Source organism: Nyctibius grandis, chromosome 11 (assembly GCF_013368605.1).
Source record: "Nyctibius grandis isolate bNycGra1 chromosome 11, bNycGra1.pri, whole genome shotgun sequence".
Taxonomy (NCBI): Eukaryota; Metazoa; Chordata; class Aves; order Nyctibiiformes; family Nyctibiidae; genus Nyctibius; species Nyctibius grandis.
Genome location: NC_090668.1, coordinates 23,961,615 through 23,985,208, shown reverse-complemented (window position 1 = coordinate 23,985,208; position 23,594 = coordinate 23,961,615). Strand labels below are relative to the sequence as shown.

The 23,594-nt window shown below is 50.6% G+C and overlaps 1 protein-coding gene across 2 annotated transcripts in view; it reads right to left on the bottom strand.

Moving 5' to 3' along the window:
- Positions 1–6,592: 6,592 nt before the first annotated feature.
- Positions 6,593–23,594, bottom strand: part of LRRK1 (leucine rich repeat kinase 1) — an 83,327-nt gene continuing 66,325 nt past the window's right edge. For both annotated transcript variants that reach the window (XM_068410605.1, XM_068410606.1), the window contains 9 exons: positions 22,902–23,099; positions 21,946–22,223; positions 21,573–21,767; positions 20,601–20,752; positions 18,518–18,635; positions 17,017–17,133; positions 10,561–11,396; positions 9,880–9,981; positions 6,593–8,030 (listed from right to left, as the gene is read on the bottom strand). In XM_068410605.1, coding sequence (XP_068266706.1) covers positions 7,853–8,030; positions 9,880–9,981; positions 10,561–11,396; positions 17,017–17,133; positions 18,518–18,635; positions 20,601–20,752; positions 21,573–21,767; positions 21,946–22,223; positions 22,902–23,099 — 2,174 coding nt within the window. In that variant the 3' untranslated portion in view covers positions 6,593–7,852. The remainder of the gene's footprint in view (positions 8,031–9,879; positions 9,982–10,560; positions 11,397–17,016; positions 17,134–18,517; positions 18,636–20,600; positions 20,753–21,572; positions 21,768–21,945; positions 22,224–22,901; positions 23,100–23,594) is intronic.

Here is a 23,594-nt window from a genome sequence, read left to right as displayed (position 1 = left end):
CTAGTATTTGTGGCTGCAGAAAAGAGCTTGGAGAATAGGAACCCTAAAGAACCGTACCAAAAGATGGGGGAGAAAAAAGGCCTGTACTTGTATTTATTAACATTTATGATTATGTAGGACTTTTTAGCCCGTAACGGCCGGTAAAAGCGGAGTGTGTGTAGATAGAAAAAGCCATTTAATGAAAAGCACCCACCTGGTACGGGGGTCTGGTTTTTTTTTTTGCTCAGTTGCTGCAGTTGGGATTCAGTTACCCAAGCTCTCCAAGCCACATTAAACGCGAGTTTTACACCAAGTTGCAGGCAACTCTGAGGCCTCACCTCTTAACTGACCACATATTTTATGGACTTGCAGCTTAAAAATAATCCATTTTAAAGTTAAGTTTCGAATTATAACCAGCTGTGATAAAGTCTACCCTTATAAAACCTGTTTTATACTAAAATAAGCTGTATTTGCTTATTTGTAAGGAGCTTGAGCAGGTGGAAGTCATCGGCTGGCAAGTGCTCACCCAGCCTCTGACAGAAACCCCCTCCTGGGGCTGGAACGGTTCCTTTGCAGGTTACTCTGGTGCTTTGGATCAGAGAGAAGTTCTACTTTGTGCCAAGAAGCCAGTTGCTGTTGGGAAACCCAGGAGGGTTTGTTTCCAGTCCGGTAAGAAAAACAAGGGTTGAGAAAATGAGGTGGTGTCATCCTGATCTTGAAGAACGTGGTGACCGAGAGTCATTTGCTGAGGTTTGCTATATATTGAGGTGCTTGTCGTCTTCATTAAAACAATTAAAAATGCAAGATGCTTCTCTCCCTCGTTCTTCCAGTGTGTGTAACCCATTTCACCTGTAGAAGGTGGAGCTGATGACCAGGAGGGGCTGAGGTGAATGTCGAGGGTGGCCTGCAAAGGAGCCTAAAGTCAGCCTTAATCCTTCCTTTGGGCAGGGACGTTTGTGGGGTGCAGAGAAGAGCCCGATTGTCCCATGGGCTGTCAGGGGGAACAGCCAAAATTCACTGTGAGCCTCGAGCTGGGGCATCTTGAGGCTGCGCTTGGCTCGTCGTTCATGAACGTTCATCAGTTGCTGTAGTTAAATTGCACGTGGAGCTTCAGTGAGAGGCAACGGGGGGGAGGGGGGGCAGCTGGATTTACTACTGCCTACTGCTGTTTTCTAAATGCACTTCCCTCCCAGCAGCTCGTTTCTTTGCTCAAGGATCAGTGACAGTGAAAGGAGGCAAAGGACATGGGGAAAGGACATGGGGAAAGGACATGGGGCAAGCGCGGGTCCGGGAAAGCCGGCGTGTCACTTCGGGTGACCGTTGTGCTCAGCGCGACTGTTTACAGGTTAAATATTTATATTTAACTGCAGAGTCACAGTCCGTGGAAGGGTTTCAAGGTTTGGTGCTGGGGTTTTATCGCCCTGAGAAATCACTGCCCAGCTCCAGCGTCCCCGCAGCTCCGTGGGACTCAGCCATCCGGTTCCTTGCAGCAAAATCAGCAGGAAAGTCCCGCTGCCCCCAACTCTGCTCTAATTTTACATTGCAAATTATTACCCGAAGTCGTTTCGCACGGATACTTGCTAAAAATACTCTGCTTGCGCAGCCAGCCTCGCTCGAGAGCTTTTGGGAAAGAAAAATCCTTCAGAGGCATTAAAATGGGAGCGCGGGTTTGTGCCTTGCAGGGGGCAGATGCTCCAGGTCCCACCGGGTTCCTCCTCCCCTGCTTTGCTGCGGGACGTGGTGGGTTCTGGGCTGGTGGGACACTGTTCAGACAGATGGGTTTGCACCCAGGGCCGCAGTCCACCGGCGGACAGAGTCATTGCACCGACGAGACAATTCAGGGTTTTTTGGTCCCGATTTGAGCCCGAAGGCCGTCTCCTCTGTGGGACACAGGCAGCCTTGGAGACTTCCAACGGCCAACGCGCGTTGAGCTGCAGCGCAGCCGCATCCCTCCTTGGCTCTTTTACGGGATTTCACCTGGCTCCTGCTGCCAGGAGCGCTTTTATTCCTCACATCCGAACTGCTGCCGGCGCTTTCCCAGGTGCAAGAAACCCATCCGCGTCCTTTCCAAGCTCCAAAACCCATCTCCCGGCTCTCCTCCAGCCCAGGGATCTCTACCACCTTTTAAATCACATTTTATGAACAGGGTGAAAAAAAAAATTGAATTAATAATCAAAAAAATAACAGACCAAATACTGGGCTGGCTATATTTACTTTCAGACTTTAATTCAATAAAAATATCTCAGCTTTAATTGACCTGAATCAGCTCCAATATTTCCAGCACATTGGGCTCAAGTGTCTTGGAAATCGGGGGGTCCCCAGCACGCAGCTGTGGGTACCGGGAGGACTTTGCCCGGGTCCTACTGTGCATGTTGCTGGCGGTTTCTTTAGAAAAGGAAGAGAAAAAAACACCAACACCTTTGTGTTTATTGACTTTTCAATAAGAGGCCTCATACAAAGGGCACAGTTTAAAGTAATTCCACGATAAAACAAACTCCCAAAGCAAATGCACCGCGATACAGGGCAGATAAAGGCTGTTTGCTTTGCCAGCGCTGGCTCTGCTGCAGAGCCTGGCCCTGGGGAACCCCAACTGCCACAGATGTGCAGCCCCATGGGGCAGGTATGTGCCCTGGCCGGCTGCTCCCTGCTTGAAGTCACTCTTCTGTGGGTCCCCTGGGGCTGAGCACCTGCCCCAGGCACGCTTGGCCCCCAGCACAAGCCCTGGCCCTATCCCCATCCACTTCCCTGGCCTCATCCTGATCTTCATCCTTATTGTCATCGTCATCTCCATCCCCATCCTCATCCCTCTTCCTTATTGTCATCTCCGTTCCTGGCCCCATCCCCAACCCCATCATCATCCTCACCATCATCCCCATCCCAGACAGCCTCTGCAGCAGAGATGCTTGGTGACAGGAACAAACCCAGACGTGGCTGACGGCTTCGGCCGGTCCCCTGCACTCAGCAATGTCTCTGCAAACCCAGGAGGGTCCTTCTCTTTGCCGTGCTGCTCCTCAGAGCCCAAATCTGCAAAAAACCCTGGTCTGTCCCAAAACCCACCCCTCCCTCTGGTACTGGGGCTTCCCCAAGGGGCAGCTGAGGAGGCACCGAGATGCTCACCTGCGGCTTGTTTCAGTCCCGGCTGCAGGAGCTCATCGTGGGGACGGCGAATCCCTTGTAAGGGGACAGCAAACCCCTTGTAAGGGGACAGCGAACCCCTTGTAAGGGGACAACAAACCCCTTGTAAGGGGACAGCAGCACCCTGCCATACCCCCACAAAGCGAACGGGTCTCGGTGTGGCTGCCCGGGCTCCCTCCCGAGCCATGCCCACGTCCCAATGGCAGCAAGCGGCACACCGCCAAAGCTGGGGATGCTGCCGGGCCCCCAAATCCCTCCCACAGCACTGAGAGGTTCCTTAAATTACAAAAAAAAAATTAAGAAAATGGGGCACTGAAAGGCTGCCGTCCCTCCCTGCTGGCTCGCACCCGGGCTGCCGCCTGCCCCTGCAGCACAGGGCATCGGCGGCCCAATGCAAACAGTGGTTTGAAGCGTGAGCCTTGGTGGGAAGGACATTTTTTTCCTTTTAAGTTGAATATTTAACTGTGTTTTTTTTCTGTGAGCTGCTGTGAGCCATGCCAGGAGCCTGTGCAGGCCCTGCCCCAGCCCGTGGTGCAGCAGGAGCTTTGGGGTTAGGGTGCTCTTTGGGATGATACGTGCTGCCCTTGGACATGGCAGCGATGCTCAGGCACCTCCAGGGCCTGGCCCTGCTCCCCGCCACGGCTCTCCTGGGGGATTCTTCGGGTTGTGGCTTCATGTGAAACTCTCGGGGCAGTTTTGGGGCAAAATGGAGCTGGTTTTTGCACCGCTCTTGTTTCCCACCGCCGTGGTGTGGTGCGTGGAGCTGACTGAGGCTGCTGCCGCCTCCCAAGGCATCGGGAGCCGGGGACAAACGAGGAGCTGGGCAGTGTTTGCACAAGGAGACCAGGTGGGTTTAGTTTTCTGGGAAAAATTCGGCACAATTTAGAAAGTCCTGTTCTCGCACGGGGCCCTGCTCGCCGCAGCCATAAAGGGTAGATCATCAGCGTGGTGGAAATCAAAGGGAAACCCCTTTTCCAGAGGTCAGATCAGCACGTCCCTGCAGGAAGGTTTCTTAGGGCTGGAAGATGATGCTGAAGTGTTTAATAGTGCAGAAAGTCCCCAAACCAGACCCTGGGGTGGGGGCGTGTGGGGTTGGGATCCCCATCCTGTGCCTGGGGTTGGGGGGGGGGCTCATCCCTGGAGCTGCAAGCGATCCCCCAGCCAGACCCTGCAGTGCCTGCTGGTGGGGGGCATTTCTGCCCTGCAAAACACAGATGTGCTGTTTGAAAGACCCTATTGTCAAAAAAAGAGAAAAAAAATTAAAAAAAAAAAAAAACACAGGAGTAAATTGTCTAATATTTATCATAGGGAGTGGAGCTCAGTGTGGGCAGAGAAGCGTCTTCCCTGGGATGCCAGCGCTGGGCTGGGAGGGAGAGCAACCCCGTTGTGTAAATCCAGCTGAACCCCTTGAGAATGGGTCTTTCCTCGGGGTTTTGTGGGTCTTTTTTAAAATCTCGGTGTCATTTTGGTAGGTGTCAGTGATGAAGAGCAGCCACTTGCCCTGGCAGAGCCGCAGCCCGACGGTGCTCCCCATCCCAGTGCCGCGGGCCCGGGGTAAGCTGGGGACAGGTTGGCAGCCCCAAATAGCCACAATATTTCCTGTCCTTTAAAGTTTTCCTTAAAGAAAACTAATTTCCTCCATCCTTTCGGTAGCAGAATACAAAGCAGCCAGCCCTGCCCCTCAAAAAAAAAATAATCACCTGATTTTTTTCCTTATGCTGAACCCTGGGTGCGGTGCAGGATCCCAAAAATGCCCTGAGTGAGCACCAGGACATGGGGCCTCGGAGATGGGGGACAACCAGCAGTTTGCATCCATGATACCTATCTCCCCCCCAAAAAAAGAGCTGTCCAGGCTGTGCCCTGACCCCACCGGGACCCAGGCGCTGGGCACGGCCGTAGTCTCCATTCCAGGGCATCCCGCCCCGACACCAGCAGAGAAACAGCCAAACCCAGGACTAGGAATCAGTGTCTGGGTGGTGATTCTTTCTTTTAACGCAGGTAAAGGACAGCTGAGCACCTCTGGGAAGCACCCAGGGGTGCAGCGTGTGGCTCCCTGCTCGCCCAAGGTGCCTGGGCGATGGGTCGAAGCCCAAGGGGGGTTTGGGCTGAGCAGGGAAGCCGGCGCTGACGGCTCAATTAATCCCAGTGGTGGTAATTAATGGCCCCAGCACCCGCCTCCCTCCTGCTGCCCCTGCAGGGGGTGAATCTCATCTGAGAGCATCCTTTTCCCTCCCAGCCCTGACCCTTCCCGTGCGCTCCTGCTGCTCCAGGACAGGCTGGGGGAACCAGACCTTGACAAAATAAAACTGAGCTGTTTTCTCGTCTCTCCTCGCTCAGCTGAAGGAATAACCGCCCCCTCCAGGCCCCTGCTCGGGCTTATTTTTAGAAGCTGAAATAAAATAGCAAGGATGGGGATGGACGCAGCTACCCCAGGCCAAGCGCCGGTGACAGGGCTTCAGCACCAGCCCCTGGGGCTCAGGCAGCCCCTCGCTCCTGCGCTTTTGGGGCTGCTCCTGCCTTTGGCCTTGACCCCATCCCTTTCCCCAGGGATGGATGGCAGGGGTAGGGATGATCCCCCCTCACCTGTACCTGCTCCCAGTCCCACTAGGAGCAGAAGAGGCTGCGGTGGTGGGAGGGTTGGGAACGAGCATTGAAATCTCAATTAAACGGCCTGAATTGGTGGGTTTTTTATTTTGTTTTCAATTTCTCTTTATTTTTGCCCCTGGGGATTTATTCCCACAGCACAGGCATTGCTTACTTCACGGAGCCTTGTGCTAACAGGGTTTCAGGTTTGCAGAAGCGGGGGATTTTGTCCTGACCCCAGGGCAGCAGGCGCTTTTGGGCACCGACCTCCTGTCCCCAGGAGGTCTGGGGACACGCTCTCACCCATACCTGTGGCAGGGACTCCTCCCGCCACCACGCAGTGACTTTTGCTTCTCTCCCACCCCTTTCCCCGACCATCCCAGCCCAGTTTGTCCTGGTTTGTTGGGAGGGATGTGCACAGTGGCAACTCTGGCCTGTGAGCAGAGCAAAGCCGGTGCCCACCGAAGGCTTGGGAGAGGTTCCAGCTGAGCCCCGTGGGTGCGGGGGAGCCCGTGGGGGGCACAGCCCCACGCTGGCTTTGGTGCCCAAGATATTGTGCTGGGGAGGGGATGGTAAGGAACCGCTGCGGCTGTTCCAGAGAGTGTTTTCTCAAAGAAAACCTTCGAGGCTGAATGAAAGTCCAAGCTGTTCTGTAGCCCCTGTTAGGGCCTCAAGGATCATGGAACGGTACGTGTGTGTAAAAGGGGTCTGGCAAAGGTGACCGTGAGATGGTTAAACCCCAGCCCAGGTGAGGGGGTGCACACACAGGCTTTGGGCTGACTCCATCAGGAGGACATCCATTCTAACCAGACGCTGCCAACCCCGACCACCCCGCAGCCGACGCAGGCGGGGGCTGCCAATAAAAAGTGCCACGGACGCAGCATCACTGTGGGGAGGAATGGGTTTATTTGAAGATGCGCTCTGTTTCTGAAGAAGGGTATTCTAGCAGCCTGCAACAGAAATGTGAACCAGAGCGTTAACCTGCCCGCTCGGCCTTGGCCAGCCTGGCCGATGCTCACACAAGTTTCTTGGGATATGAAAACAAAAAAAAAGGTCCAAAATTCCAACTTTGTACAGGGTGCTTCACCTTTTTACACTGCTGTACATGCTCGGGATAACTAAGTGCAACTGTATTCAGAGACGATACCTTGTCCTAGGCCACTAAGGAAGATACAATAAAAGCTGCGGTGAGCAGAAGCTGAACAGATACACAGGCAAGTTAAGCTGATTGTGTTCCTGATAACTCCAGAGTGCATTTACCAAGGAAAAGAGGCGTGAAGACAGTTTACAAACCTCCCTGGTCACAGGGCTCCCTTCTCGTACACCAGGAAGTATCTGTCAAACCAAACCGAGTGGCTTTGCTTTGCATCAGCTCTATTTACAATCGACTTCGCAACAGTGCAATTAAACAGCTCCCTCGCTCCCTGGGATTGTGCAGTGTCCTTGGCAGATTGGGTTTGGCTCTCACAGTAACGCTGCACCACAACAGCTTTTAGGAACCAGCAACGCAGTGGCCAGCCAAAGCTTGTTGCTGGTTCTTACACCTGGGTGTCTCTACACAGCAGTCACAACAGGGCTACACCTGAAGTAGCCTCTAACAAACCTGCAGGGATGTGGGTGGCCCACGGGGGATGTGTCACCCCGGGAGGAGGGTGAAGTAGCCCCCAGTGGACTGCACTGCTGGGCAGTGGGACGGTGCCATGCTCAGGCTCCCAGGGAAGAGCTCGCTGAGGTTCACAGAGCTCTCCTGGCTGACAAGACACTCTAAAAGCAGCAGCAGCAGCAGCCAGGGCATGCTGAAGGCGAGGAAGGAATTTAAAATGGGGAAGAAGAAACTGGAAATGAGAGGCACGAGCAGAACTGCAGCCACCTCCACCTTCTGCTCTCAACTGCTGCAGGGGAGCGTGTGACAGAGCAAGAGAGCGGAGAGCTGGCCCAGCTCCTGGGCTCGTCCCTGCCCGGCTCACACCAGTGACTTCAGTCCCCAACAGCCCCAATGGGGCTCCGGGCACCCCGCAGTGCTCGTTAGCAGCAAACCAGCCACGCTCCCCCCACGCACCCCTCGGCCCCCGCCTCTCCGGGGCTGTGTCTCGAGTCCAGGCGCGCTCAGAGCAGGACGCCGCCGTCTTTCCTCGGTCCTCAGTTCCCACCAGCACTACCTTCTCTTTCGCATGCAGGTTTCAAGCCTTCCCAGCTCTTCGTAGGCCTGGTAGAAAATGTCAAAGTCTCTGGCGCTCCAGCCCCTCCAGACAGCCAGGCACCACTCCGTGTTTTCGTTCTTAAAGCAGCACACAACCGTGTCCTTCGCTACGAGGGCAGCATCCACCAGCGTCCTGGGGAAGGAAGGACAGAGCGGAGAAGGGCATGAGCAGAGAGCAGCTCTGCCACCACAGCACGCAGCCGCCCATCCGGGAGGCACTGACTCACGAGCTCTCCTTTCCAGCCACCGAATCTCTTTTTATAAGCTGCAAATCCTCGAGAAAGGCGAACGTAACAAAGAGAGGGATCAGAAACTGTGTCACGGCAAAAGCAAGCGGCTCAGTGACATGGGAAAAGATTTTTAAAAAGGGATTCAGGTGCCTAAACACACAGGTGGGTGCTTAAGTCTGCCGTGACGTTTTGAAGTTGCTGTTAATCTCCCGATTTGCTAAACCCACAAACTCCTTTGCCTGCTGCCAGCTGGGCGGTTTCAAAACAGCCCGCATCGTGTCACGGCTAGCAGGCTGCCGAGAGCCTCCACAGCCTGAAATGCAACGTGGAAGCGGGATGGAGCCCAGCTCTGCCAGCTCAGGGTACAAGCCCCGAGCTCAGACCAGCAGGCACGGCTGTCGTAACAGCCCAGGGACCCACAAGGGCCGTGCAGGAGTCCTGCGTGACAGCATCATGGTGCACGTCCGTCCCTTCATGGTCTCTGAGCACGTTACCTGATCAAACGAGAGCGGTTGAAGCTGGCCCTGCAGATACCCCAGAGGGAAGTGGCCAGGGAGGCGACACTGGTGTCCTCGTGGGGTTCAAAGGAACCTGGCTGGGCTCTTTCTACCACTCCAACAGCAGATGGGTGGCCCCAAGACCGGCCCCAAACCGTTTCCCCAAAAAGGCCCCCAGATGGGGAGCACTGGCTGTCCTTGGCAGCTGCTTTTGGTCACAAACTACCCCTAAGAAGCCACCTCCCTGCCCTGCTCTGCACTTGGAGGAGGCAGGCACTATCAGCTGGTTTTTATCCTGCTGGGAAAACAGGGCAAGTCAACAGCCATCGTGCCTGAAAGACAGCACAGCAGGACAAGGCAGAGATGGCCGTGTCACCGTGTCACCCCGCCTTAGCTCCACGCTTCATTTGGGTAAAGCAAACTCAACCTAAGAGTAGCTGTGAACAACAAAGAGAATACACCACTCCCAAGTACCTGATAAAACCCCTCAGTCAGCAAGCAGAGGGTATGGCAGGAGCACTTTGATCTCTCATCACGTTTGCCCAGTGGTAATATATGGTCATTTATAATCCTTAGCGCTGCTTAACCTCCATTTGTCTGGACATAAATAGTACAATCCCAGACTGGCATTTAAGTGATCAGCAGGAACACTCCCAGCTCTCTAGCAGCTATTTATTTACTTGGACTCTCGTTCGCTGCATGAAACATTTTAAATTAACGTATATAACTGCTCTCCCCTGTGCTCCAGGAGCCTTCCCCCGGCCCGTCCCTGCCAGCAGCACAAAGGTGCTCATTTAGAGCCAGAACGTCAACCTGACCCACGTGACAGCAGCCACAGACAAGCGCTGCGCTCCGCATAAATACACCTCTTGTTCTTAACGCAGGGCCTGGGTCTGCCAAGCTCCAGCGATCTTCTGCCAGGTGCCCTCAGAGCACCGGGAGTCAGCACCAGGCAGGATCAGACCCATGTTTATCGCATTGTGCACGGTCCTGCCTGTCTCGTTACGGGTGTACTTGGTCTCTGTGGCTTTTGGAGACCAGAGCGTGGTGGCCATGCCTTCCCCTCACCGTCTGCCATGCTATAAGAACATGCACAAGCCTTGATGTGCAACCAGCAACTATGTCTCCTCCAGCTGGGAGCTTCTCAGATGCTGCTGGATGCTGAGAGGAAGCTTCCAAGAGCCCCCTGAGCCTGCAGAGCTGCCCTCTGCCACCCAGTCCCCTGGTGCGATGGGCACTGCCCAGTCAGCCTCACCCGTAGGGAGCCAGCTCCCCGGCCTTCAGCACAGCGATCACCCTGCCCCGCTGGGTGCCGGATTCCTTCTCCAGGCCGATAACGATGATATCCCCTCCTCTCCTAGAAGAGAAACGAGGGAGACGTCGTCACTTGTAGTCCACAGCAGAGACTGGCGACAGCTGAGGAAGATCCATGCTGGATATCCATCCTCTCTGCTGCAACCCCTTCTGCAGGGAAGGGGGCACTGCGATGCCACCGAGGGACATCCTGAATCCACTACGGTGAGATCCCCCTGTGACAGGCAAAATCAGGTTCCCAGTGGTTTCCATCAGCTCAAGAGGAGACAACAGGCTTAGCCAGGGCTGTGTCTGAGCGAGGAAGCTGCCTGCTGGTCTTTGTTTCCTCAGTAGCTGGGGGAGAACAGGGCTCCGAGTGTTACCACCCACATTTCTCTTCTGTTCAAATTGATCCTGCAAGACCTTAGATGTGGCCGTTCTACCCAACACTACGTATCTTTAAAAAGGAGCAGAAAAACCAATGTCCCATTGCACTGGGAACAACAGTTCTTAGTGATAACTTGACTTTCTGGGCAGGTGAATCACACTGGGAATTCAAAAGCTCCTGAATTAGCCTGAGCTAATATCACGCTCAGGCCAGGCAGGGTTTTGATGAAGCTGCTTTGGTAAGTGACCCACTTACCTGGGGATCCAGATGAGGTCTTTTACTGGAAGAATCTTGACAGCTTGGAGATGCTGCGTGTTGTCACCCGCAGGCATAGCATCACGATCCAGGGAAGGCTTCAGCTCATGAAATTTGTCAGACTCATCAAGATCTGTGGAGAATGGTGCACTGGAAGAGCTCATGGGCGAGCTGGGCAGGCTGGAGGGGTGCCGGGTTATTCTGTTAGGAGGTGAGGAGGAGTAGGAAGACACAGAGCAATAATCTGTAAGCGAGTCCTGGTGATTTAGTATCTGGGTGCCAACCTCCGGGCTGTAGATAATGCTCATGTCCACCAGCAGGTTGTTCTCCGTCGCCATGTGGTTTATAGGCGCTGTAGCTGGGATGGCTGCCGAAGGCTGCTGGATCGTAAACATGTCTCTGAGGGGGCTGCAGTCTCCGCAGAAGTAGCGTGCACAGAGCTGGTAGGTGGTAACATGATACATCACCAGGAAGTTGCTTTTATCATCCAGACACCACACCACCTCCTCCCCGTGACACTCCGAGTTGCAGGCGATGGACGTGATCACTGACGGCGGGCTGAAGGGCTCCAGCCTCCTGCTGATCTCCATCGTGGCACAGTCTATGATGAGGATGCCAGGGCCGTTGCTGTACCAGACCTCCGCTCCGCTGTTGGTGATCTCCATGGCCTTCACGGGGTATGGGTTCTGCCGGGGGTCATCATCAGAAATGTTGAATTTGGACCTGTTTGCCGTGTGGGAGCACAGGTAGGAGCAGCTGTCCCCAGGGATGCCCTGGGACACTGAAAACACTGCTACAAGTCCATCCGACAAGCCGGCCAGCACCACATAGGAGTTCTGCAAGAAAGACAGCAGATTTGCTATCCAGATTCTTTACTTCTCTGCAATACAAGAACTTCCACAGAATCACAGAATCAATCAGGTTGGAAGAGCCCTCTGGGATCATCGAGTCCAACCATTGCCCTGACACCACCATGTCAACTAGACCAGGGCACTAAGGGCCATGTCCAGCCTTTTCTTAAACACATCCAGAGATGGTGACTCCACCACCTCCCTGGGCAGCCCCTGCCAATGGCTAATGACCCTTGCTGAGAAGAAATGCTTCCTTATGTCCAACCTGAACCTCCCCTGGCCAAGCTTGAGGCTGTGTCCTCTTGTCCTATCACTAGCTGCCTGGGAGAAGAGGCCGACTCCCACTCTGCTACAACCTCCCTTCAGGTAGTTGTAGACTGTGATAAGGTCACCTCTGAGCCTCCTCCAGGCTAAACACCCCCAGCTCCCTCAGCCGTTCCTCGTAGGTCAGGCCCTCCAGACCCTTCACCAGCTTGGTCGCCCTCCTCTGGACTCTCTCCAACACCTCAACATCTTTCTTGAAGTGCGAGGCCCAGAACTTTCAATCCCAGAGGCTCTGGCTGCCTCTCACAATCCTGCAAATACGCTAGTAACTTACCCCACCCTCACTCAGTGGTAACAGCAACATACAAAGAAGTCATTACACAGAAGCTGCTGCAGAGCCATACTCCTCTCACCCAGCGTTACCTCTCTCTTTACTGGCAAGGGAGGACAGACGGACCTGGCAGCCTGCCCTGAAGGTTAACAAATTCAAGCTGGAGTATGTTCAGAGACAGCCATCATGATCCGAGGAATCCAGCTGTAGAAACCCGGCTCATTTCCAAAAAGGAGTAAAGCTATTGCTATCAGTGTAGGTAGGAGAGGAATGGAAGAAATGCAGTAAAAATGGAGAGAGGGAGGGCAACCTGCTCACAAACAAGAGCAGACAGCGACCACTCGGCATCTGATGTCTGCCGCTGGGACAGCACCGCTCCTCCCAGGGACGTGCTCTGGGTCTGGGATCTCTGGCAGCTCAGAGACACCCCAGCAAAGGGCACAGAAGCAGCAGCAGTTCAGCAAAGCACCTGCCAAGTGCCATGAACAATTCTGCAGGTAGTTAAAAACCTGCCCCTAAGTGCACAGATGTGCTGGCCGCGGGAGCCACGGCCGACCCCGAGCTCCGGTGCAGCGCTCCGTGGCACTGCTGCGATGGACACCAGCGTGTCCTGGGGACAGGGGCCCGTGAGAAGGCCACGGCTCGCCGGGTCTCTGACTGCTCCAGCTCATCGCAGCGGCACAAAATGCTGTTAAACAGACTGGGAAATGGATCTCTCGGGAACAAAACTCCCCACGACCTTGGGTCTGGACCAGAAACTCCCCCATCTGTGAAGCAGATAAAACAATGCCTACCTCAAAGGCCTTTCTATTTCCTCCCCGTGGAGCAATAAATTCTAAAAAAAGACCCTTTGCCCAGGGCTTTTTTTTTTTGCTGTTGTTACAGTCTGGCTGGACTAAGCACAGCAAAGGGATCAGAACAAGCCGGAGCACCGCCAGCTGAACCCACCCCACCCCTCCACAGCCCTCCCGGGGTGCCAGCGACGCTGCCCGCCTCTGCGAGATGGCACGGGGGCTCGGCCTCACCCCTTGCTGCTCAGGAATTAAGGGAAAGCCTTAATTAATGTGCCCTTCCAGGGATCGTGGCTGTGCCAGCCCTGGAAGATAGCTCCCAGGCTGCTTAAACCTTATAGAGGCCAAAATCAGTGTCTTGAATTGCTCCCAGATACCACAGGGCAGACAGCAGAGGGGTATTAGTTTAATTGATAGCACTGTTTGCAAGGCTCGTTAAGAGTCCTGGACAAGACGACACTATCTCCTACAAAGTATGAGTAAAACCATGAGTGTGCTGAGCCCTTATGACTAATCCAAATCACGGCAGAATTTTACTGTAATGGGAAAAACTAGAGAAGCAAGTGGAAAGTTGTGAAATGGGACTTGGACTTTAACTCAGTCCAGTCCCAATTCTCTAACCACGAATTAAAAGAAACCCAAATGGCCTGTGGTGTTCAGTGCCATGTGGATCTGGTGCAAAGGCTCCTGGATATGGGTTTGCCAGGGAGTTGCATCAACAGGTTGGAACATGGCACGAGGCTTCGCACAAGATGGGTTTTGGGTTACTTTTTCTCTGGAAAGGAGCTCAATTATTTAAAACAGAACAAAGCAAAGCAGAACAGCCCATATTTCTCTGGAGAAAATGGTCCAACTTCTTTCAGTCCAAAGGATCCTGCACAATAGGTGTTTCTTACTAAAAATGGAAAATTTAAATTGAAATGGGAACATCTGAAATTAACTGTAACGTGGGTACGTCAACCTGAACTGGACACTGGACACTATAAAAGTCTTCAGAGATGTCTATAATTTTGTCTCATTTGATTTGAAAATGCTGAATTATCCAAGCATAGTCTTCATTAAAAATATTTTGAGTTCTTTGATTAGTGTCAGCTACTGCAGAACAGAATCCAGATTCCCTTTTGGGTTCCACAGGCCAAATTTCCCCGGCCCTGGGCAGTCGGCACCGTACCGGGGCAGAGCCGCGTCAGCGATCCCCACCCAGCTTTACTGGCAATACAGACTCTGCCTAATTCTAGCCTGTCTGGAACACCACAACGGGGGAAGCAAATCTGGAAGATATTTTATACTTTGGGGTACTTATTACTCAGAGTCTTGGCTATCAGGACCTGTTTCTATCCAGCCACTGTTGTTATCTCCGTTTAGGAAAGGAGGAGTAGGAACCCCTCGGTTTTTTGCGGGTGACAGAGCCCTGGCACAGGCTGCCCAGGGAGGGTGTGGAGTCTCCTTCTCTGGAGATATTCAAAACCCACCTGGATGTGACCCTGGACAACATGCTCTGGGTGAACCTGCTTTAGCAGAGGGTTGGACTAGATGATCTCCAGCGGTCTCTTCCCACCCCAACCAGACTGTGATCCTGTGAACTCAAGTGCTGAGAAATGCCCTCAACCTGCCACCCCTCGCCTGAATCAGATGAGGGAGTGACCCATTTCACAGAAGACTATGGCAAAGGCCACCCACCCGTGGGTGCCACCGACTCACCAGACTTTATTAGGTGCCGGTGCAGGGGGACAGCGAGGCAAAACTCTCCCAAATCAGAGTGTTACAACAGTGACCAAAGGCAGGCAGGGCAGCAGCCTCCAGAAACCTTAAGTAACTTTCTCAGAATTCATTTTTTCAACATTTGGGCTCTCCAACGAGCCAACAAAAACACACAGCAACAAAACTGCATTTGAAGTCTCCATCCTGCCAGAAGCCCCGCTGTGCCAGGGAGGAAGGCCTCCGCGCGGGGCTCTGACCGTATGCGATGTGCAGGGATGAGCTGGCTCCAGACGTCCTGTCCTCGCAGCTAAGGACACGTTAAAAAATATCCAGCCCCCGACACCACGGCCTTGGTCACCTCCTCCTGCCTGGGGCAGCTCTGGCACTGCTGGCAGCGAACGCCGCGGCAGGGTGCAGCCTTTAAATGCAGCTTTTGTTTTCCTATGTTCCAGGTTGTTGCAAGAGGCCAGAGGGTTGCACCCATTCAGATTTCTCTCTCCCTCAACATCTCTTTGTAAGAATGCTGCAAAGCAATTCAGAAAGCATCTTGTTTTGCTCTTTTTAACCTGTTTGCTTATTTGATTTTATTTTTTTTCTGAAAGGAAATTTACTGAAAATGTTATTGTTCGCCAAAAACAATGATACTGGTGACAGAAAGCATGCAATAAAAAAAGCTTAAATTGTACAAGACTTTTCCTTGGCGGGCGAGTTTTGGATTCTGGGCCCCTCTCTGCTGCTTTTAAATTTCCATGATGCTTCCTTTGGATGAGAAACCAAGTTTTGGAAACTATTTCTTTTGGATCAGGCTTCCCAAGGCAGTCGTAAAGAATTCCCCTTCCCAGCAACATCCCCCGGCAATTCTCTGACTCCTAGTTACCTCACATCTCATCAGCTGAAGGCTTTCTTCCCAGGGAAACGCGAGCAATTCTCTGCTGGGCAATAACGACTACGTGGTAACTCTGATAGAGCTCTCTGCAGCGTACAGCGAGTCTGACAAGTGTAAGCTTTCCACTTAGCTGTGCTGGAAGAACTGGCTGTTTCAAAAAACGGTTTAGTTTCTTGCCAGCCTGGTCTGCACATCCCTATGGCTGCTGCTCTGGCTATTTCACTGCCAAACTCATTCATAGAAAGGAGAGAGGAAAAAGTAAGTACAATAAACCGAGCAGGATTGCGCCGAAGGGATGTGGATTTCTGGAAGGTTGGGTAGGGTCGGGGGAGGAAGGGAGGTGTCTAGACTCAATATTACTATTGTAGGGCCTGGCATTATTTATGACATTTTCTATGCAAGCCACAAACTGAAAATAGAAACCAGGAGACATAAAGCCACTCGTAACCCCTGAGGAATGGCTTTGCAGGCTGTATGACAGTGGAAAAGCTGAAAGACTCGTTCGACTGCCCCGGATAAAACCTCAGGCAGCACGAAAAAGAAATTTGCCCTCCACATCAGAAATGAAACCCCACGGCAGAGAAACGCTGCAGGTCTGGGAGCCAAAGGAAGCCGACAGCTGCAGCCTCCCGGTGGGTGAAATTCCTCCCTGTGCCAACTTTTGATCTATGCCCTCCTTTAGTCCTCCTTACACCATGTTTGGAAGCGAAGCAGTACACCTTACACTAACCATCCGCCTCGGGTTCGGTCTGCAGCGATGCAGCGGCCCGAGCAAACGAGCCAGAAATGGACAATAACGCGGGACGGGCACGTGGTATAAACCAGCTCTGAGAGCTGCTCCACATTGAGCTTTTAGACACACAGCAGTCTGCTGGCATTTGCAAAAACTACACAGCTACCAATAACATTGGAACGTAATTATATGTTTTTCCTTGAGGTGGCTGTAAGCAAACCGGAGGTAATTTAGCCCGAAAACAGTTTTTATACATCTCCCAAGACGCGCCCGCAATAGGCAGTCATGTCAGATTGCTCTTGCCAGTGACTGGATGTGAGCGAGTCCAGAAGTAGACAGATAGTACGTAACTTTTGTTGTTAGCCATAAGAGGCAGTTCTTGGACTGCCTGAATTACTAAGTGTTCGCGTTCAAAACCAAAAGGAAGCGTGGCTGAGCCTAGATAATATTTAAAGTTGATTGTGCACACAAATGACAGCATGCACACACACCAGGAGAAGAGTGGGTACCAGAGCTGGGATATACCCAAGTCCTACACTAGCAGCTAACAAATCTCTGTTTTAATTATTGTTTCATGTTTAGGCTTGATCAGCCTAAACCCTGTCTTCCAGTGATGTGGAAACACAGCTGGAAAACTTCCTTGCAGAGGAATTTGATCTATTTTGACTGTTTTCCCAGCAGGATTGGAAGTGCCAGCTTTGGTCCCCTGACTCAGGTTCTTGCCCACACCTCTGTCTTCTGGCAGAGGCGCAAAGACCTGGAAACCTTCTCCTCGCACTGCCAAAATGTTCCTGGGCGTTGCAGAGTCCTTCAGCACTCGCTAGGGACAAGTCGCGTGAACTCTGGCAGCAGACGGCTTAGCCCCACTAATGCCCCTTTTCCTCTAGGTTCCTCCTTACCTTTTTGACAACAGGCATTACCAGAAAGCAGCTCACAGTAGCAGGAGTGTCTAAACCCTTCTGCGGAGTCTTTAGAGGACACATGCCCTGCAACCCATACACAGAAATCTTCTGGTCCTGTGAAAGAGCACATAAAATTCTATAGATTTCCATCATCTTCCATGCTTTTCATATTTTGATAGCTGAACAAGACCAAATGGGTTCCAAAACCAGTTTTTACTGGTATTTTTCAATATCCAAAGCCTGGATTTCTCTTTGTTTTTCCCTGCTTTGTCTGCAGGCAGAAAGCAGGTACTGCCTTCCCCAGAACAAGCTCTGGGCAGTATATGCACTATCCAAAAGCCACCAGAATCACCACTGTAGGTGTTTTATCACCACATCTAAAAGTAGCATTTGACAACCCTGACTCTGTTTGGTTTTTTGTTTTGTTTTGTTTTTTAATTTTAAAAATTCTTCCAAAAATAAATTAAAGGGACAGGTCCTCCTCCACCCCAACAAATCCCAAACATGTCAGGACAACTGAAACATGTTGTATGTTATTTTGCATTGAGGTAAAGCCAGTATTACATTGTGTGTGAAATTACACCTGCTCTGCAACTCATAAATCTACTGAACTGACACAGAGCACCCAGTTTGGGGAATAGCAACACTCTTCATTTCAATCAAAAAGATGGGTTATAAAATATAAGATTTCTGAATTGTATTTTTTCTATACTTCTTGTTATGAAAAAATATGGATATTTCAACTTTACCTCAATTTGGGAACAGAAAAAGTCAAAATATCTTATTTTTCTACAGGGAAAAAAAGAGCTATACTCTCAGTTCCAGCATCCATGTGAGGGTGGAGTCAATTAACCAACACAAGTTATTTATTCAGCAAGCATGGCCTTTTTTTCCCTCTCTGAAACACTGAACTTCAGGAACATTTCAGTTTGTTTCAGCTATTTTTTGTTTGGTTTGTGTCAAAACCGACTGACACTGACCACAGCCCTTTCTGAGGGGCGGACGGGGGCTCTGGGGGATCCATCAGCCATGCTCTCTCACTCTTTATCTTTTTAGCTGCAGTTTTCCACGGTGAACACAAAACTTGGGTACCCATTTCCCACCGACTTTCAAATCCCTCAGGCCTCGTTCAAAACCCCACCCGTAAACGCATGGTTTCTTTCACCGCTCCCCTTTATCGCTCACAGATAAGGCCATTTCCCAGATGAAACCCTGCGTACAGATATGCTACAACCCGGAGAGTTTCGCCTCGGAAAGTGGAGGTTCCCACGGTTGCTTTGAACACCAGGAAGCAGGAGTTGGATCTAGGTGTCAGCTGAGTAACAGGCAGAAACAATACACCCGGAGACAGCACATGCAAAGTCACGCTGCTCATCCGAGACACCCGTTGTCTCAAACCCTCTTAGCTTTACTAATTTAATAGGCTCTTTCTCTTCGTTTGTGTCTCTTCTAACGAGGCCCCCCTCGAGCGGGGTGCTGAAGCATGGGCAATGCTCACCTCGGTGGCAGCCCAGAGGGCATTCTGAAATTTTAGTTGGCAGCACAGCTTCATTCCTGGGCAGCTCATCCTCTCCACTTCTATGACTCCTTTCTCCGGATTCACCACCGTGTAGTTTCTGAAAGGAGCAAATAACAATTTCCTATAGCCAACATCCAGCCTGCAAACTGCTACAGGATGGTACTCGGCCCTTTTGGCCGCAACATGACTGTCGAGAAGTGGGCAACGCTGCAAGGATCACAGAATCAATCAGGTTGGAAGAGACCTCTGAGATCTTTGAGTCCAACCATTGCCCTGACACCACCATGGCAACTAGACCATGGCACTAAGTGCCATGTCCAGTCTTCTCTTAAACACATCCAGAGATGCTGACTCCACCACCTCCCTGGGCAGCCCCTTCCAATGGCTAATGACCCTTGCTGAGAAGAAATGCTTCCTCATGTCCAACCTGAACCTCCCCTGGCGAAGCTTGAGGCTGTGCCCTCTTGTCCTATTGCTAGTTGCCTGGGAGAAGAGGCCAACTCCCACTCTGCTCCAACCTCCCTTCAGGTAGTTGTAGACTGCAATAAGGTCACCTCTGAGCCTCCTCTTCTCCAGGCTGAACAACCCCAGCTCCCTCAGCCGTTCCTCGTAGGTCAGATCTACACCCCTCCAAACGATCGGCACAAAGGAAAAGAAATACAGATGTGCCACAGCTCTTCCTCAGGTGGGAGATATGCAATTGCTTCTGTGAAGATTTAAACTCAGCTACCTGACCTTGCGCAGAAATGCGTTAGGAGAACTTACGTGGTCTGTTCCTATAATTCAGCTGTGTGACAAACAGCTCTAGCTGAACAGCAGTAATTAATAGCTGGGAGGTCTCAGCCCATCTTGCCCGTTAGGTTCTCAAGAGAATATGTGCTCATTCTCCAAGTTCACTGCCTCAGCACTACCTGGCTTCATTCCTCATTCTAATACATAAACAGAAGAGCACAATTCTTCCAAATAAGAGCAAAGACCTGTAACCTGATAAAACAATTTATAAATATGACCAATTAATATCTTTGTAACTGAAAGGATTTTGTTTGGGGAAGTTTACTGGGTTTGGGTGTTTGAACAATAACTGGATCTTCACAACCACATCTGTGAGCCCCAGATGTTTTACCAATCGTGGCACAAGCAACTACACATCCTGAAATCTGTCACATAGAAGTAATTTGTTATTCAGCGGTCTCCAGCAAGTGGATTGTCCAGTCAGGAAGCAGATTCACTGAGATATATTGCTGTGAATATTTGGACAACATCCATGTATTCAAGGTACATCTGTGAGTCCCATGTGTTTCACCAGTTTTAGCAGGAATAGTTATACTGTCTGCACTGAACGACTGACCAGGCACCACAAATTGCAGAGCAAATAGTTCATGAACAAATCAGGTACCTTTCCCATTAGGTGAATGCTTACAAATAATGAACACAGTAATATAAATTCCAGATCAGTTTGTGAATGTTTCCAAATAAGATTTGGGCTATAAAAATCAGTAACATCCGTAAAAATAATCCTAACTAGCGATGGGTCACATGTGGCTGTGCAAAATACCATCATCTCAGTCACAGTTTAATAACATTTAAAGCACATGTCTGCTCAGTATAGCACACATTTTACTGGAAGTACACACTTGGATGCACACACAGCTTCAGGCATGTGGTTAACTCCCAATGATTGCAATAGGATTTAAGCATGTGCTTAATTGCTTTGAAGAACAGAGATGGAACTGCAGTCTCAATTAGGAAAGGTTTAGTGTTAAATGGCCTCATTAGGAAAGGCAGAACACATCTGTTCTCATGTGCAAATGCTTCATCCTGTGTGTGTGAATCATTACACTGCCCTAATCTTCTCCTCATATTAACTGAAGCAGAGTTAAGCTCATTAAATATCCTTTATAAAGCAACCACTGTTCCCAATTAAAAGAGTTTGGGAAAACAGTGTTCACTGTATCCTTGGCATTCACCCAAATTCACTTTCACCTTCTTTACCTCCCTCCCAGAGGCATAAGTGAAGACGCTGGAAAGAAAAAAAGAAAGAGATCACCAATATGAGCCTCACCTGGTGTCTTCCTTCCCATCCCAGAACACCAAAGTGTACTCCTGTCCTTGAGAGCAGAAGAAGGAAGACTGCTTCCCACAGGACAGCAGGTACATAAATGTTGCAAAGGTAGGATCTTTCATCTGTCCTACCACAGAAATGGCCAGTGGACGCTGTGGGGAAAGGAAAAGACAAAGACATATGTCACACAAGACAGATGAAATAAAAGAACCATAATAATCATTATTTATTAAAGCTAGAGAGCCAAGAAGCAGGTCTTCTTTAATAAACACTTCTGCTGCTTTCTCAAATCTGCACTAATTCTCCCTATAAATTCCACCTCCTTGGTTCTTAGCATCCTCCATAGCCCAGGCACTGAAGCCAAACCTCTTCTGTACTTCTATGGTTTGGTCTGCAACTCTCTCAGACATTTTATTGATGAATTTCTTCATGTTTATGGATTTTGGAAGCTGACCCACTGTCATGACAGTGTCTAGCTGTTTGTGAGTGAAGCTGACCTTTGTCTAAAGGACAGCAGCTCTGAAACACCAACTTGTAATTAATGAAAAAACGTAACACAGCATAATGCTTTTCTCATACTTTGAACCCTTTTCTTCCTCACACCGCCTTTTATAACCTCAGGGTTTTTGAAATCTTTGTAGTTACACTCACAGCACGATACTGTAGCTATTTCTAGAAATTCTGGGCAACGTCTTGCCCTGGTGAAATCAATAGCCTAACTGCCATTGACATCAAGGGACCTTCATGTCACCACAGATGTCTAAGGCCACCAATCTGCCATCGTTTCATTCATAAAACTCTCATTTAAGTCAACAGATGTTCTGGGCCAGATCAGCAGGAGGGGTAAATAGGCAACTAAGCCAAGCTGTTCTGCTGTACCAAAAGCAAGCTCAGCTCTCCTGCATGAAGAGGGCTGCCAGATCCCTGTAGCTACAGGATCAGAAAACGCTGGTCCTGAGGGTTCTTTTGTACCTTTTCTGGCTTAGTGTCCCAACACTCCATCATGAGTGCCTGCATCCTGTATAGCTGCACCTCCTCCGGCTGCCCAAGAACAGGACGGATCCCTTTAGACAGCTTCTTTGCAATCTGGAGCTGGTGTTGTCCTAGCACAGGTCGCTGACCAGACAACAGCTCATACAGGACCATCCCATATGAGAACATGTCGACCTAGAGCCAGCAACAGAGGAGACAAAAAACAAGGGAAAATCTCCCTTGGAGGGTGGAGGAGAGCAAGGAAGGCTATGGTGGGAAAGCTAGTGCTGCACACCATGCATGTAGAGGGGAATTCAGCCCCACGCATGAAGCCAGCCACCCACCGCTGTCACCACAGATACATCACAGTTACCTTCTCATCGTAGACTACACGAGGTCTGATCTCAGGAGCTTGGTAGCCTGGCGTGCCTTCCACACCAAGCGCGCCTTCGTGGAACGACTGCCGGGAGATGCCGTAGTCGGAGAGTTTGATATTGATGTGCTCTTTGACGTCCAGGGACCACACCAAAATGTTGTCCGACTTCAGGTCGCAGAAGATGATGTTCTTCTTATGCAGGTAGGCGAGGCCTGTTACAATCTGATAGGCTATTTTGTGTGTCAGCATATGTCCCAGCGGCACAAAGGAAGACCCTGGCACAAAGGAACAGCCTGTCTTCAGTTCTTGTAATTGCAATAACTGCTTTTTTTTTTCTCCCTTTCTCTTTCTCTTTTAAACTCCAGAGCAATAATTAACCACCTTTTAAAACATCACTCAGTGCAGTGATTTGAAATGACACTGTTCGTGTTACTATACACATCTGACAGTTCTATTACATTTTTTTTTTTTTTTAAGCCCTTTCACTTCTAGACCCCTAAATCTTCTGGTGAAAATTAGTGTTTGACTGAAAGTTGACACAAAGCCAAGGTGCCAAGAGGGTCAGATGGCCTCAACCTATCTTGGAATTAGTGTCATTCCTTTGACAGCAACAGCAATACAGATAATTATGAGAGAATTCAGAGTGCCAGACACCCATCTGCAGGGGGAAGAACACAGCATTACCCATGCAGCACTGAAGTGAGATGCACTTCTTATTAATTTACAGAGAAATTGAAAATCCAGGTCTCCAAAATAGTTTTGAAAATCCTGAGCATCAATTTTTACTAGGCTCCCAAAGGCACAGTTTAAGAGCAGTTCGATTCATTCCACTTCCCCTAGTCTGGAAAAAAATCCCCTCCAGTAAATCAAGCAGTAATTTAAACGTCGTTGACCATTTGTCACTACTGTGACTCGAAGAGTGAGCTCTCCCAGGAGGGAGATGCCGTTTTTACCTTTGGAGTTTTCAGACAATACAGTGGTGAGGCTGCCCAGAGGGGCCAGCTCTAGGGCAAAGCAGAGAGGATGGATGCTGATGCCAATGAGGGAGACGATGCAGGGGTGTTGCAGCGAGTGGAGCATGCTGGCCTCCTGGCGAAACTCGGAGAAGTTCTTCATGGCATCCATGGCTCTCAGGTGTTTCAGCATGGTATCTGGCAAGACACACAACCCCCTTCTCAGCCCCCAGCTGAGAAACCAAGTCAGAAACTCTTTGGAGGGTGCTAATCACTGAGCAAATGCTGCAGGAGGAAGGCAGCTTGTGGGGTTATGCCAACAGCAGGGATTTAAATATGCCAACAGCAGGGATTTAAATTGCATCCTCCTGTTGGTGCATGAGCCACTAACAGACATCTTGTCTATACTCAGGATATATATGGCTGCCTCAGGAAGCAAGTGCTCCCTTGGTCCTCTGTCATCAACCTTGAGTGTGTCTGGTACACGCTGTTCTCATGTATCAGCTGGATGACTTTGGAAAACTCATGCTGTGCTTTTAAAGCAGGGACTCTCTAGGTGTGAATGTCACATGCAGACCCTTTGGTTGAAGGAGTCTTCCCTACTCCTTCCCAGCTTCCTTGCCAGAAGAGTGACCCTTCACAGTAATTGTCCTTCTGCCATGGGACACCACAGGCTGCTCAGATAGGTCTGCT